The sequence below is a fragment of the Arachis stenosperma genome, chromosome 5, assembly GCF_014773155.1.
Source record: "Arachis stenosperma cultivar V10309 chromosome 5, arast.V10309.gnm1.PFL2, whole genome shotgun sequence".
NCBI classification, from domain to species: Eukaryota; Viridiplantae; Streptophyta; class Magnoliopsida; order Fabales; family Fabaceae; genus Arachis; species Arachis stenosperma.
Window position 1 is genome coordinate 98569652 of NC_080381.1, and position 16447 is coordinate 98586098.

The 16447-nt window shown below is 39.2% G+C and overlaps 2 protein-coding genes and 1 non-coding gene across 3 annotated transcripts; 1 reads left to right on the forward strand and 2 right to left on the reverse strand.

The window, feature by feature from the left end:
• Window positions 1-792: 792 nt before the first annotated feature.
• On the reverse strand, window positions 793-3440 carry LOC130979949 (receptor-like protein kinase FERONIA). Its single transcript, XM_057903518.1, has one exon. The coding sequence runs from the start codon at window positions 3386-3388 to the stop codon at window positions 863-865; it is 2526 nt and encodes an 841-aa protein (XP_057759501.1). The 5' UTR covers window positions 3389-3440; the 3' UTR covers window positions 793-862.
• Window positions 3441-4726: 1286 nt separating this feature from the next.
• Window positions 4727-6925, reverse strand: LOC130980994 (receptor-like protein kinase FERONIA). Its single transcript, XM_057904637.1, has 2 exons — window positions 5269-6925; window positions 4727-5101 (listed from the first exon to the last, which is right to left on the reverse strand). Exons 1-2 carry the CDS (start codon window positions 6923-6925, stop codon window positions 4953-4955), a joined length of 1806 nt encoding a protein of 601 aa, XP_057760620.1. The 3' UTR covers window positions 4727-4952.
• An 8922-nt stretch (window positions 6926-15847) lies between these two features.
• On the forward strand, window positions 15848-15955 carry LOC130983754 (small nucleolar RNA R71). Its single transcript, XR_009087732.1, has one exon. It is a non-coding gene; the product is annotated as a small nucleolar RNA R71 (small nucleolar RNA).
• The last annotated feature ends 492 nt before the right edge of the window (window positions 15956-16447 follow it).

Sequence of the window (16447 nt, forward strand, 5' to 3'; positions counted from 1 at the left end):
ACGTAGATACGAAAATTTTCGTTTCAATGTATTGCTATGTGCTATGGGTAGCTGCTGGCCTACTGTGTGCCCTGGCAGTATAATTGGCTTTTCTATATCTGTATTTATTGATTTTCATTCACTTCAGAGACTCTTTGTCACCATATATCATGCTGAGACAATGTCTGGTTTATTGTCCTAGTCTGCCTTGATCTTTTGTTTATTGTGTGATTGCTCATACTTGTATTTATTGCTAACAAAAGGGTATCTTCCAGTTTTGGATGCCTTAGGAGAACTGTCTTAGATGAGAGGATAAAATGCAATGAGTATTGTCTTGCAGCATTGATTGGAAATTTGGAACCTTGCTTCACCAAAATTTTCAGGTCTCCTAAATTCGTACTGTATCCTTTTCATCCATATGTAATGATTAAGTTATAAAGGTTCTGGTACATTATTTTCTTCTTTACAATTATATTTCTTTCTTTGGGTGATGCTATTTGGTTCATTGGTGTAGGTTGGGATTAGTGGCTTACAAAAGACAATATCTATTGACTTCTTTGAAGGTTACACAGAAGTGGTACCATTGAGGAACATTGAAAATCTGTATACTTGTGAAGATGTGAATTTGTAGTATTGTGTATACATTATGCACCTCATTTTAAGTGTGGAATTTATCAAAAAAAAAAAAATTCTTTGATGTAATTATTGGGATTTGCCACTAGAATAGTTCGTGGCTAGTTACTATTGTTCGAGCGAAATTGTATTTCCAGAATTGAGACTGAACAAGATTTGTAACATTATTTGTTATTATGAATGTAATGAAATGCTTCATTTTGTTAGATTTATGGATAAGTAATAATATATAAGGAACTATATATATAGTTCATCTACCAACAGGCATTATGAGATCAGAAAACTCAATCCCAGGAGTCAAATCTGAATTGCCCTGTAGAGCATGATTACTATTCCTTTGCGTATTTCTCTCACGAGTAACACCACCATTTCTCTGCAATCGCTTTGCGAGTTCAAGATTCTGCAGAACATCACCGGTAGATGGCCTCTCCACACCTCTTTCAGCCAAACACTTCATTGCAACTCCTAAATATACCTCAAAGCACTCTTTTACTATCTCTCCTTCTATTTTGGGATCTACTATCTGCTCCAAATTGCCATTCTCAAAGCATAACTTAGCAAATTCAGCCAACATCAGAGGCTCGTCATTGTTGTTGTCTACGTCACCTTGACTCACAGCAGGCCTTGCACTTAGAACCTCCAGCAGCACAACCCCGAGTGAGTATAAATCCGACTTCTCGGTCAACTTGTGGAATTTATAATACTCTGGATCAAGATAACCAGAACTTCCCTTCACATTGGTGGTGCTAAAGGATGGGTAACTTGACTTTGACAACCCAAAATCAGAAATTTTTGCCACCCAATTATGGTCTAAGAGTATGTTGGTTGTCTTGATGTCGCGGTGTATGATCCTCTGCTGTGTCCCTGTGTGCAGATAGTGCAAACCTTTTGCAACTCCAATGCATATATCGAGACGTTGGATCCACGATAAGGGGGTATGATCTCTCTGTCTCAAATGGAGATGATCATGGAGCGTTCCACTGGCCATGAAGTTATATACAAGTATCATCTCCTCATCTTCATTGCAGTAGCCCAAAAGAGACACCAGGTTGTGATGCCGCAGCTTCGAGAGAAATTCGATCTCAGTCTTGTATTCTAGAGCACCTTGTTCTGACAATGAATCACCACGCTTTACGGCTACATAAGTATCCCCACCATCAAAACTACCCTTGTAAACCTTTCCAAATCCGCCTATGCCGATGATTAGAGCCTCGTCAAAGTTGCCTGTTGCCGCCTTTATCTCTTGCAATGGAATATGAGCGCCAAACGGTATCTTGTTTACTTCTTTGACATTGTTAGTTTTGATGGAAAAGCGATCAAACCATGATATGATCCTCCTTGGCATATTGATCTTGCACAGAATTAGACACAGGAGAACTAGTATAACCACTGCAGCAGTTCCACATACGATGAGGATGAACGTGAGTTTCTTTGAGTTTTTAACTATAGCATGGGAAGCTTTTACACCTGAGCGTAAATTGCTATCGAGAGGGGAAGGATTAAGCGCAGAAAGATTCTTCTCATCGGTACTGCTTAGTTTAAAGATCTCTACACCATTCAAGTATGAATTGTAGTACAGAGGTTTGGAATACTTGTTTGGGTGGAGATCTAGCCACAAATCCTGCTTTGCCTCGCTAGCTCTGGAAACCATGACCACATAGTCTTGGTATACACCAACTCCAGGGCCCCCACTCACGCTTATTGGATCAAAACTTGCATCAGCTGTTTGATTATTTAAGTATATAGAAAACACAACTTCATTCACCTTCGTGATTTGGCTATAAATTTCACAGAAGTGAAGCCTTACAAGATACTTGAATCCAGAATCAACAGGGAAAAACCACGTCATGTTGAAGTTTAAGTTGATCAAGCCTGCCTTAAAGGTTTCCATTGAACGGGAAGTGCGGTAGACATCTTTCGGGGCAGCATAAGGAGGAACACCATTTGCGTACGAAATCGGCATGCTCATGTTGAAGGGTTCAATACCTTTATCACCCCCAAATATGTAAGGATCATCTTCCTCCCATGTGCGAAACATCGTCCCTGTATCATATTTTGGTGTAATTTGATCACCTCCTACATTTAATCTGTATAAGGTTTCCATGGCAGTATCATTACAAATGTAATAAAGTGCAGGATAGTGACCAACTAACGGTAGAGGAGCATTGAGACAACGAAAGTATAAGCTAAATGGCATTGAAACAACTTCAATCCCATTCACAAATGCAAAGGCAGCAGTGGCATTCGACGATGGGGAGAATGTGATTTCCAAAGTGCTTCCGCTTACATGGATGATGAATTCTTTCATCAAATATGCTACGTGGAAGTAATCCGTGTTTAAGGGAACACTCAAGTTGTGGAGTAGAGTGAAGTTACCAGCGGTAACGGACAAAAACGCTTTGGAGACATCCATACCCAAGTAAGAAGCTGGATAGAAGTGAAGCCGGACGAATTTCGGACCTGGTGTTACATTGAATGTGTATGTGAACTGTGACCGAAATATCCTAGCAGTCTTATATGGAACTCGAGGAACAGAAACAGGAATTCCAGGGGCTTCGGCTATTTGAGACGACTTGGTGGTGCTTGCATCACCAGTCCAGTTCCTACCATCATATTCTGTAACTTCTGATGCACTTGAGCCACAGTTAATAACTATGTTCTCTGAAGGCACATAAGTGCCTCTATCAGCAAGAGTAAATACTAGTAATTGCAAAAGATTAAAAATTGTAACAAAAATGTGCATACTCCATTTCACTCTGTGTATATTTCTCTCCATTGTGCTTGTGTTTTATGAAGATATTATGGATTCTAATAAGAGTGATTACTGATTAGCCCTAAAGCTTCTTGTAGTTGGGCACCTTCCGCATTGTCCTAATAACGTGGTTTGATTTTTCAATAAAAACAATTAAATGACTACAGTTGGCACGTAAAGATAACAAATATCAGCTATTTGAATACTCTGCCGACAACGATGACTCTCTCTGTCGGAGAAGGAAAAAAACAAAGTGTGCTTATCAACTTGCTGTTCATATATCATATTAATATTTAATATGGAGTATGGGATAGGATGAGGAATTCAAGACATAAACAGTGGAACGTACAATATGGTTTACAACTTGAAATGTCCAATCATCTTAAATCAGTTGAAGACTAATGGACTATCCAAAGTCCACATTTGAATGAAAATATATATATTATTTTTAACGTTATTACTAGAGAATAACAATGGAGGGTCCAACGAAATCACATTGCAGATATGCCAATCACAATGCATAAATTACTCGCGTTGGTTCCAAACAACTGTAGAATCATCTCATTCTCTTGGATAATGCACACATTTGTTTAGCATCATAGACAATTTAGGTTCTTACACATATTTGAATAAGCACAAAAACCAATTTATTATATCCAAATAAGCTGTTGCTATTTATTTTCATAAGCAGAAAGAAAAATGATAAAAAAAACACGTTGATATTCAAATATAATTAAATTTGTCTATTAAAATGAAGAAAAACGTTGTTCTTACAGCGAAATATGTTACTAACCTCTTGCTCTTCATATCGTAATAAATTTCCTTATTATGAGATAAATCATATAAGCGGATTGTCCTCATTGGAAGTTCAAATTATGAACTTAAACTATACGTACCTGATTCAGGTTTAACAATCGAAGTTCAAGTCTAAACTACAATGCATATATCCGCAGTTAAGGAATTTCTAGCATAAGAGAAAGAGAGAAGTAAAGAAAATGTACCCTGTGAATCAAGTTATATACTGAACAATAGATATCCCAGAAAATGAATGAATTAGATGCAATACTAATTGCATATACTATGGTATTACATGTAAGTATGTAACTGTTCTTTTTCACCAGATATTTTATTTCACATGGTTATTTCTTGATCCTCAAAACTCTCCTGCAAGGACAAGATATCCTCCAATTTACTAAGAACATCTCCCATTGTTGGCCTTTCTACACTCCTATGACTCAAACATTGGATGCCAATTTCTACAAATGCCACCAAGCAATCTGATCTGATCTTTCCTTCTAATTTCGCATCAACTAGATGTTCAATGCTTCTACATTGGTGGCAATGCAAGGCCCATTCCGCCAAACTAACCTTCTCACTTTGCTCTTCTACTTCGACACGTTTCACTGCTGGTCTTCCACACAACACCTCGAACAAAACCACGCCGAATGAATAGACATCAGATTTTTCAGTCAATTTTCTCCTCTTGTAGTACTCTGGATCTAAGTATCCAAAAGTACCCTTCACCTCAGTGGTAACATGTGTGTGGGAAGAGAAGGGAATGATTCTTGATAACCCGAAATCAGAAATCTTAGGCACCAAGTGATGATCCAGCAATATGTTGGCTGACTTGATATCGCGATGAATGATTGACTGCCTTGTGCCAGTATGCAAATAATGTAGTCCTCGTGCCGCGCCAACACAAATCTTCAGTCTCTGATTCCATGAAAGTGGCTGGTTCTGTTTCTTGTATAAATGATCACAAAGACTGCCATTAGCCATGTATTCATACACAAGTATCAATTCATTCTCTTCTTGGCAGAAGCCTATGAGTGACACCACATTCAAGTGACAAAATGTGAAAAAGCTTATCTCATTTTGAAACTCCTTAAATCCTTGATGCGAACCTTTTTTGCATCGCTTTATAGCGCAAGGAGTGACTCCATCATTTATTATGCCTTTGTACACCTTTCCAAAGCCTCCCTCCCCAATCACTTGATCTTCCTTGAAGTTGTCAGTGGCTATGTTAATCTCTGCTAATGTGAATTGAGAGCACTGATGACCTGAGGTCATTTTTACTTGCATATTTTTGTAATTTTCTCTAGTAGCATTCAAAGAGAGTACTTGAAGATTTTCCCTGTTTTGTTTCTTACAAGATTGATGGATAAGAACATAAATAGCAATAAACAATGCAAAAGCAACGGCTGAAGTACAAGCAAGAACAATCACAAGTGGAGCTTTCCTCTTCTTCTTTTGGTGTTCCTCTTTCAATGGGAAACTAACTGCAAGATTAAAATTACTGTCACTTAACTTGATGATCTCTATGCCATTCAAGATGGCATCAGCAAACTTGGGTTTTGATGCTATGTTTGGGTGAAGCGCAATCGACATATTTCTCCTCCTCTCGCTTTCCCTAGGAACCATAACAACATAGTCTTTGTAGAAGGCAACAAATGGTGCACCAACCAAAGCAACCAAATCCATTCTCTCCTCTGCTGTTTGGTTGTTGATATACACCTTGAACACCCTTTGGTTGACCTTAGTTACCTCCATGGAGATCTCACAGAAATGAAGCCTAACAAGGTATTTGAATCCAGAATCAACAGGAAACGACCATGTTAAATTGTACTCCATGTTGGCATCTTGGTTGCTTCCCATTGTTCTGGCAATCCAATATAGTTCTTCTGGAGCCGAATAATTGAAATCAAATGAAGTGGAAGTGTTGTAAGTAATCGAAAGAGGTCGAATTCTACTGTCAAGAACACTTCCATGAAGTGAACTATATAAGTAGCCTGAATCTTCTACCCATGCCCCAAATACATTTTCAACTTCATGGATAGAAACCCGGTAGAGCATTTCAAGAGCATATTGATGATCACTTATATTTAATTCTTGGTGCCCAAGGTAAGGAACATGAAAATTGGAAACTGGAAAATATATAGTAGAGGGCACTGAGAATATCTCAATGCCATTTACAAAAGCAAATGCATTGGAAATTAGAGAAGAAGGAATGATGGTTATGTTTAGTTTCTCTTCCACAACATTGACCAAGAAATCCTTAGTGAAATAAGCTAAGTTGAGTTCTTGTGAAGCAACAAAAGGACTAAAACTACTTAAAAGAGTGTAACAACCTGCTTTGACCGAAAAATAGGCTTTAGAAGGATTCATATTTAAATATGAAGCTGATAGAAAGTATATACGAATGAATTTGAGGCTCGGGGTGAAGGAGAAAGTGTAGTTGAGAGGTGAATGAATTATTCTTGTTGTTGAGTATGGTATTTTTGGCACTCTTTTGTGATATTGGTTCAAAACCGAGAGAGTAGAAGAACTTTTGCTATATTTTGGAAGCAAGAAACTAGACCCAATGTCACCTATCCATCGTGCTCCGTTATATGATGATTCTCCAGAGGAACCGCAATCAAGGAGGATTGTATCTGAAGGGGCACTAATTGAATCACAAATGGTTAAATTGATGGAGTACAAGAAGACAATGATGATGATGATGGGATGCACTACAAAGATGAAAATATGGTTCCATGATTCTGTTACTTGGGTTTCCTTCATGGTTTGCTTGGCTCGTAGAAGTGGTTAAGGAAAAGAAAGTGAAGGGCTGGTTTAGTTCTTTTATGCTTTTAGCTTTTACTTTAAGGAGTGATGTTTTCTTATTTGATCTTTATATCAAAGGCTTTTTCAACTGCAGAAGATTTTCTGTTATCATTATATTATTTTATAATTAGAAGCATCTAATATGAGTCAACATCTTTGTGGTGATTAGTGTATGGTAACTCATTCACCGGTAGGAAGCTAGTATTTCTCGATCTTGTGGGTACATGTTTGACTTTACATGCATTCGAGGTGGGGGAATGTTTAAAATTTTAAATGTACGAATACTGAGATGATATAATAGTGCAGATTTAAAGAATTATTGACATAAAATTATGCTAAGATCTATATTAGTGAATTATCTTGGTAGACCATTTGAAGTGGATATAACTCAAAGCACTCTTGCTGGCTCCTTCTAAGAACCATGGATTACATAATTTTAAAAGTTCTTTTTAAGGCTAGTCCACACGGAAAGCACTAGTATATGCAGTTGTACATTTACTGTCACAAAGAAAATTGACAAAATTAGTCAATATCCCATTTAAAGTGACAATTCAAGAAGAAAAGTTCCAATAGAAAAAATGAGTTACTTTGTTATTTGATTTATTAGCAAAAGCCGTTATCAAACAATGTTACAATATAACGACCTACAAATACTTCTATAATAACTCTATTTCAAAAGCCGATTGACTAAGTCATAATTCATAATTTAGCAAATTAATTTTGAATTTTATAAGCTAGTGTCAGATAGACAAAGTGACAGATACTTATTTGTTTTTTTTTTTTCCGGTATACTTCGGATTTTATATACAAGTGACAAACACTTTGTGAGCTTGATTACAGCTATTGTAACCAAAATCAAGACTAAGAAAAGGGTGTCAAACTCATACATGAAACATAAGATTCCAGTTGTAAATGCTCATCTTCGGAGGGCCAATGACGGCGCCTGATTCAATACTCTTGAAAGGTTTGGAGTATTAAAACTTTTCTTAAAGAGTTAAACAAAAGTTAACGTATTTAAAGTTTTAGTACTCCTTAATTAAGAAGAGAAAGAAGAATCATGGTTTAATTATTAAAGAAAGAGAAAAGAATTAATATTAAATTCTATTTGGGTTAAATTTTTTGGTTTAATTTAAATTTATTTTATTTTTAGATTGATATTAAATTATTATAAAATTATGATAAAAATAAAAATTTAAAAGAATTAAAAAGATATAATACTCTTATTATTCTAAAATTTTTTTATTTAAACAAGAATATTCATATTATTTTAAAATTAATACGAATAAATTTATTTAAAATTTTTAAATTTTAAATAAATATATTCATCTTATTTTAAATAAATATTCTCGTATTATTTTTTTAAAGCGGCTAAACATGATTTTTAATATCTCAACAAAAGAGATAGATATATGTAATCTTTCAAATTAATAATATTAGAGTGTATATATAAGTACATAATTGATGAGCGGATAATTTATACGCTTTTTGGCATTGTTTTTAGTATGTTTTTAGTATCTTTTAGTTAGTTTTTAGTATATTTTTATTAGTTTTTAGTTAAAATTCACTTTTCTGGACTTTACTATGAGTTTGTGTGTTTTTCTGTGATTTCAGGTATTTTCTGACTGAAATTGAAGGTTCTGAGCAAAAATCTGATTCAGAGACTGAAAAGGACTGCAGATGCTGTTGGATTCTGACCTCCCTGCACTCGAAGTGGATTTTCTGGAGCTACAGAAGCCCAATTGGCGCGCTCTCAACGGCGTTGGAAAGTAGACATCCTGGGCTTTCCAGCAATATATGATAGTCCATACTTTGCCCAAGATTTGATGGCCCAAATCGGCGTAGCAATTCAGCCTCAGAAATTCCAGCGTTAAACGCCGGAACTGGCATAAAACTTGGAGTTAAACGCCCAAACTGGCATGAAAGCTGGCGTTTAACTCCAGAAAAGGTCTCTACACGAAAATGCTTCATTGCTCAGCCCAAGCACACACCAAGTGGGCCCGGAAGTGGATTTTTCTGTCATTTACTCAATTCTGTAAACCTTAGGATACTAGTTTACTATTAATAGGACCTTTTGACATTGTTCCTGTACCTCATGACATTTTTACACATTTCATTGTGTACATTCCACGGCATGAGTCTCTAAACCCCATGGTTGGGGGTGAGGAGCTCTGCTGTGTCTTGATGGATTAATGCAATTACTACTGTTTCTTATTCAATCATGCTTGCTTCCATTCTAAGATATCACTTGTTCTTAACCCGGATGAATGTGATGATCCGTGACACTCATCATCATTCTCAACTATGAACATGTGCCTGACAACCACCTCTGTTCTATCTTAGATTGAGTAGATATCTCTTGGATTCCTTAACCAGAATCTTCGTGGTATAAGCTAGAACTGATGGCGGCATTCAAGAGAATCCGGAAGGTCTAAACCTTGTCTGTGGTATTCTGAGTAGGATTCAATGACTGAATGACTGTGACGTGCTTCAAACTCCTGAAGGCGGGGCGTTAGTGACAGACGCAAAAGAATCACTGGATTCTATTCCGGCCTGATTGAGAACCGACAGATGGATAGCCGTGCCGTGTGGTGCGCGAAATTGTGAACAATACTTTTTCACAACTCTCATAATCCCCGGTAATGGCTCCAAAAATGTGGTAGCTCAATACCATGGCATTACACAACTTCGCACAACTAACCAGCAAGTGCACTGGGTCGTCCAAGTAATAAACCTTACGCGAGTAAGGGTCGACCCCACGGAGATTGTTAGTATTGAAGCAAGCTATGGTCATCTTGTAAATCTTAGTCAGGCAAACTCAAATGTATATGATGATGAACGAAAATAACATAAAGATAAAGATAGTGATACTTATGTAATTCATTGGTAGGAACTTCAGATAAGCGCATGAAGATGCCTTCCCTTCCGTCTCTCTGCTTTCCTACTGCCTTCATCCAATCCTTCTTACTCCTTTCCATGGCAAGCTTAAGCAAGGGTTTCACCATTGTCAGTGGCTACCTCCCATCCTCTCAGTGAAAGCGATTGCATATGCTCTGTCACAGCATAGCGGAATTCATCTGTCGGTTCTCAATCAGGCCGGAATAGAATCCAGTGATTCTTTTGCGTCTGTCACTAACGCCCCGCCCTCAGGAGTTTGAAGCACGTCACAGTCATTCAGTCATTGAATCCTACTCAGAATACCACAGACAAGGTTAGACCTTCCGGATTCTCTTGAATGCTGCCATCAGTTCTCGCCTATACCACGAAGACTCTGATCTCACGGAATGGCTGGCTCGTTTGTCAGGCGAGCACTCGGTTGTCAGGCGATCAACCATGCATCGTGTTATCAGGAATCCAAGAGATATTCACTAAGCCTCAGATGCTTGTAGAACAAGAATGGTTGTCAGTCACCTTGTTCATGAGTGAGAATGGTGATGATTCGTGACAATCATCACCTTCATTAAGTTGAAGAACAAGTGATATCTTTGACAAAGAACAAGCGAAATTGAATGGAAGAACAATAGTAATTGCATTAATACTCGAGGTACAGCAGAGCTCCACACCTTAATCTATGGTGTGTAGAAACTCCACCGTTGAAAATACATAAGCATAAGGTTTAGGCATGGCCGAATGGCCAGCCTCCCAAAGTGATCAAAAGATCTCAAGAAAAAGGTTCCAAAGATCCGAAGATTTCTAATACAATAGTAAAAGGTCCTACTTATAGAAAACTAGTAGCCTAAGGTGTACAGAAATGAGTAAATGACATAAAAATCCACTTCCGGGCCCACTTGGTGTGTGCTTGGGCTGAGCAATGAAGCATTTTTCGTGCAGAGACTCTTCTTGGAGTTAAACGCCAGCTTTGGTGCCAGTTTGGGCGTTTAACTCCCATTTGGGTGCCAGTTCCAGCGTTTAACGCTGGGATTTCTTGAGGTGACTTTGAACGCCGGTTTGGGCCATCAAATCTTGGGCAAAGTATGGACTATCATATATTGCTGGAAAGCCCAGGATGTCTACTTTCCAACGCCGTTGAGAGCGCGCCAATTGGGCTTCTGTAGCTCCAGAAAATCCACTTCGAGTGCAGGGAGGTCAGAATCCAACAGCATCTGCAGTCCTTTTGAGTCTCTGAATCAGATTTTTGCTCAGATCCCTCAATTTCAGCCAGAAAATACCTGAAATCACAGAAAAACACACAAACTCATAGTAAAGTCCAGAAAAGTAAATTTTAATTAAAAACTAATAAAAAATATAATAAAAACTCAACTAAAACTACTAAAAACATACTAAAAACAATACCAAAAAGTGTACATATTATCCGCTCATCACAACACCAAACTTAAATTGTTGCTTGTCCTCAAGCAACTGAAGATCAAATAAGATAAAAAGAAGAGAATATGCAATGAATTCCAAAAACATCTATGAAGATCAGTATTAATTAGATGAGCGGGGCTTTTAACTTTTTGCCTCTGAATAGTTTTGGCATCTCACTCTATCCCTTGAAATTCAGAATGATTGGCTTCTTTAGGAACTTAGAATCCAGATAGTGTTAATGATTCTCCTAGTAAAGTATGATGATTCTTGAACATAGCTATTTATTGAGTCTTGGCTGTGACCCAAAGCACTCTGTCTTCCAGTATTACCACCGGATACATACATGCCACAGACACATAATTGGGTGAACCCTTTTCAGATTGTGACTCAGCTTTGCTAAAGTCCCCAATTAGAGGTGTCCAGGGTTCTTAAGCACACTCTTATTTGCCTTGGATCACAACTCTTATTCTTTTCTTTTTCTTTCTTTTTCTCTTTTTTTTCGGTTTTTTTTTATTTACTGCTTTTTCTTGCTTCAAGAATCATTTTTATGATTTTTCAGATCCTCAGTAACATGTCTCCTTTTTCATCATTCTTTCAAGAGCCAACATTCATGAATCACAAATTCAAAAGACATATGCACTGTTTAAGCATACACTCAGAGAACAAAAGTATTGCCACCACATCAAATTAATTAAACTATTATAAAATTCAGAATTCATGCAATTCTTTCCTTTTCAATTTAAGCACGTTTTTATTCAAGAAAGGTGATGGATTCATAGGACATTCATAACTTTAAGGCATAGACACTAAGACACTAATGATCACAAGACACAAACATGGATAAACATAAGCATAAAATTCGAAAAGCAGAAGAATAAAGAACAAGGAAATCAAAGAACGGGTCCACCTTAGTGATGGCGGCTCTTCCTTCCTCTTGAAGGTCCTATGGAGTGCTTGAGCTCCTCAATGTCTCTTCCTTGTCTTTGTTGCTCCTCCCTCATGATTCTTTGATCTTCTCTAATTTCATGGAGGAGAATGGAGTGTTCTTGGTGCTCCACCCTTAGTTGTCCCATGTTGGAACTCAACTCTCCTAGGGAGGTGTTTAGTTGCTCCCAATAATTTTGTGGAGGAAAGTGCATCCCTTGAGGAATCTCAGGGATCTCATGATGAGTGGGATCTCTTGTGTACTCCATCCTTTTCTTGGTGATGGGCTTGTCCTCATCAATGGAGATGTCTCCCTCTATGTCAACTCCAACTGAATAACAGAGGTGACAGATGAGATGAGGAAAGGCTAACCTTGCCAAGGTGGAGGTCTTGTCCGCCACCTTATAGAGTTCTTGGGCTATAACCTCATGAACCTCTATTTCTTCTCCAATCATGATGCTATGGATCATGATAGCCCGGTCTATGGTAACTTCGGACCGGTTGCTAGTGGGAATGATTGAGCGTTGTATGAACTCTAACCATCCTCTAGCCACGGGCTTGAGGTCATGCCTTCTCAATTGAACCGGCTTTCCTCTTGAATCTTGCTTCCATTGTGCGCCCTCTTCACATATGATTGTGAGGACTTGGTCCAACCTTTGATCAAAGTTGACCCTTCTTGTATAAGGATGCTCATCTCCTTGCATCATAGGCAAGTTGAACGCCACCCTCACACTCTCCGGACTAAAATCCAAGTATTTCCCCCGAACCATAGTGAGATAATTCTTTGGATTCGGGTTCACACTTTGGTCATGGTTCTTGGTGATCCATGCATTGGCATAGAACTCTTGAACCATCAAGATTCCGACTTGTTGAATGGGGTTGGTAAGAACTTCCCAACCTCTTCTTCGGATCTCATGTCGGATCTCCGGATATTCACCCTTTTTGAGTGAAAAGGGGACCTCGGGGATCACCTTCTTCAAGGCCACAACTTCATAGAAGTGGACTTGATGCACCCTTGAGAGGAATCTATCCATCTCCCATGACTCGGAGGTGGAAGCTTTTGCCTTCCCTTTCCTCTTTCTATAGGTTTCTCCGGCCTTAGATGCCATAATGGTTATGGAAAAATGAAAAAGCAACGCTTTTACCACATCAAACTTAAAATGTTTGCTCGTCCTCGAGCAAAAGAAGAAAGAAGAGAGTAGAAGAAGAAGAAATGAGGAAGAGGGAGAAGGTGGTGTTTTCGGCCAAAGAGGGGGAGAAGTGGTGTTTAGGTTGTGTGAAAATGAAGGGTTGAAGAAGGGTATATATAGGAGAGAGGGGGGTAATGGTTCGGCCATTATGGGTGGGTTTGGGAGGTAAAGTGGTTTGAATTTGAAGGGTGAGGTTGGTGGGGATTTATGAAGGATGGATGTGAGTGGTGAAGAGAAAGATGGGATTTGATAGGTGAAGGGTTTTTGGGGAAGAGGTGTTGAGGTGATTGGTGAATGGGGGAAGAAGAGAGAGAGTGATGGTGGGGTGGGTGGGGGTCCTGTGGGGTCCACAGATCCTGTGGTGTCAAGGAAAAGTCATCCCTGCACCAAATGGCATCAAAATTCACGTTTTGAGCCATTTCTGGCGTTAAACGCCGGGCTGGTGCCCATTCCTGGCGTTTAACACCAGGTTCTAGCCCTTTTTTGGCGTTTAACGCCAGTCTGGGGCCCCCTTTCTGGCGTTAAACGCCCAACTACTAGGCTTACTGGCGTTTAAACGCCAGCAGCATCTTCCTCCAGGGTGTGCTATTTTTCTTCCTGTTTTTCATTCTGTTTTTGCTTTTTTCATTGTTTTTGTGACTTCTTATGATCATCAACCTACAAAAAAAAGATAAACTAACAAAAGAAAATAATCAACTATAAAACATTGGGTTGCCTCCCAACAAGCGCTTCTTTAATGTCATTAGCTTGACAGAGGACTCTCATGGAGCCTCACAGATGCTCAGAGCCGTGTTGGAACCTCCCAACACCAAACTTAGAGTTTGAATGTGGGGGTTCAACACCAAACTTAGAGTTTGGTTGTGGCCTCCCAACACCAAACTTAGAGTTTGACTGTGGGGGCTCTGCTTGGCTCTGTTTTGAGAGAAGCTCTTCATGCTTCTTCTCCATGGTGACAGAGGGATGTCCTTGGGCTTTAAACACCAAGGATTCTTCATTCACTTGAATGATCAACTCTCCTCTATCAACATCAATCATAGCCTTTGCTGTGGCTAGGAAGGGTCTGCCAAGGATGATAGATTCATCCATGCATTTCCCAGTCTCTAGGACTATGAAATCAGTAGGGATGTAATGGTCTTCAATCTTCACCAAAACATTCTCTACAAGTCCATGAGCTTGTTTTCTTGAATTGTCTGCCATCTCTAATGAGATTCTTGCAGCTTGCACCTCAAAGATCCCTAATTTCTCCATTACAGAGAGGGGCATGAGGTTTACACTTGACCCTAAGTCACACAAGGCCTTCTTGAAGGTCATGGTGCCTATGGTACAAGGTATAGAAAACTTCCCAGGATCCTGCCTCTTTTGAGGCAGTTTCTGCCTAGACAAGTCATCCAGTTCTTTGGTGAGCAAAGGGGGTTCATCCTCCCGAGTCTCATTTCCAAATAACTTGTCATTTAGCTTCATGATTGCTCCAAGGTATTTAGCAACTTGCTCTTCAGTGATATACTCATCCTCTTCAGAGGAAGAATACTCATCAGAGCTCATGAATGCCAGAAGTAAGTCCAATGGAATCTCTATGGTCTCATCTTGAGCCTCAGATTCCCATGGTTCCTCATTGGGGAACTCATTAGAGGCCAGTGGACGTCCAGTGAGGTCTTCCTCAGTGGCGTCCTCTGCCTCTTCTTCCTTCCAGAATTCGGCCATGTTGATGGCCTTGCACTCTCCTTTTGGATTTTCTTCTGTATTACTTGGGAGAGTACTTAGGAGGAAGTTCAGTAGCTTTCTTACTCAGCTGACCCACTTGTCCTTCCAAATTCCTAATGGAGGACCTTGTTTCAGTCATGAAACTTTGAGTGGTCTTTATTAGATCAGAGACCATTGTTGCTAAGTCAGAAGTATTCTGCTTAGAACTCTCTGTCTGTTGCTGAGAAGATGATGGAAAAGGCTTGCCATTGCTAAACCTGTTTCTTCCACCATTATTGTTATTGAAACCTTGTTGAGGTCTCTCTTGATTCTTCCACGAGAAATTTGGGTGATTTCTCCATGAAGAATTATAGGTGTTTCCATAGGGTTCTCCTAGGTAATTCACCTCTTCCATTGAAGGGTTCTCAGGATCATAAGCTTCTTCCTCAGATGAAGCTTCCTTAGTACTGCCATGTGCATTTTGCATTCCAGACAGACTTTGAGAAATCAAATTGACTTGTTGAGTCAATATCTTGTTCTGAGCCAATATGGCATTCAGAGTGTCAATCTCAAGAACTCCTTTCTTCTGACTAGTCCCATTGTTCACAGGATTCCTTTCAGAAGTGTACATGAATTGGTTATTTGCAACCATTTCAATTAGTTCCTGAGCCTCTGTAGGCGTCTTCTTCAGATGAAGAGATCCTCCAGCAGAGCTATCCAAGGACATCTTGGATAGTTCAGAGAGACCATCATAGAAAATACCTATGATGCTCCATTCAGAAAGCATGTCTGAGGGACATTTTCTGATCAATTGTTTGTATCTTTCCCAAGCTTCATAGAGGGATTCTCCATCCTTCTGTCTGAAGGTTTGGACTTCCACTCTAAGCTTACTCCATCTTTGAGGTGGAAAGAACTTTGCCAAGAAGGCATTGACTAGCTTTTCCCAAGAGTCCAGGCTTTCTTTAGGTTGAGAATCCAACCATATTCTAGCTCTGTCTCTTACAGCAAAAGGGAATAGCATCAGTCTATAGACCTCAGGGTCAACCCCATTAGTCTTGACTGTGTCACAGATTTGCAAGAATTCAGCTAAGAACTGATGAGGATCTTCCATTGGAAGTCCATGGAACTTGCAATTCTGTTGCATTAGAGAAACTAATTGAGGCTTAAGCTCAAAGTTGTTTGCTCCAATGGCAGGGATAGAGATGCTTCTCCCATAGAAATCAGGAGTAGGTGCAGTGAAGTCACCCAGCACCGTCCTTGCATTGTTGGCATTGTTGTTGTTTTCGGCTGCCATGGGTTCTTCTTCCTTGAAGAATTCGGTCAGGTCCTCAACAGAGAGTTGTGCCTTAGCTTCTCTTAGCTTCCGCTTCAAGGTCCTTTC

Coding starts and splice junctions, on each gene's coding strand:
- LOC130980994 (XM_057904637.1), bottom strand. CDS start 6,925: ATGAAGGAAACCCAAGTAACAGAATCATGGAACCATATTTTCATCTTT. Junction 5,102..5,268: donor TATAAAGCGATGCAAAAAAG/GTTCGCATCAAG, acceptor TACAAGAAACAG/AACCAGCCACTTTCATGGAA.
- LOC130979949 (XM_057903518.1), bottom strand. CDS start 3,388: ATGGAGAGAAATATACACAGAGTGAAATGGAGTATGCACATTTTTGTT.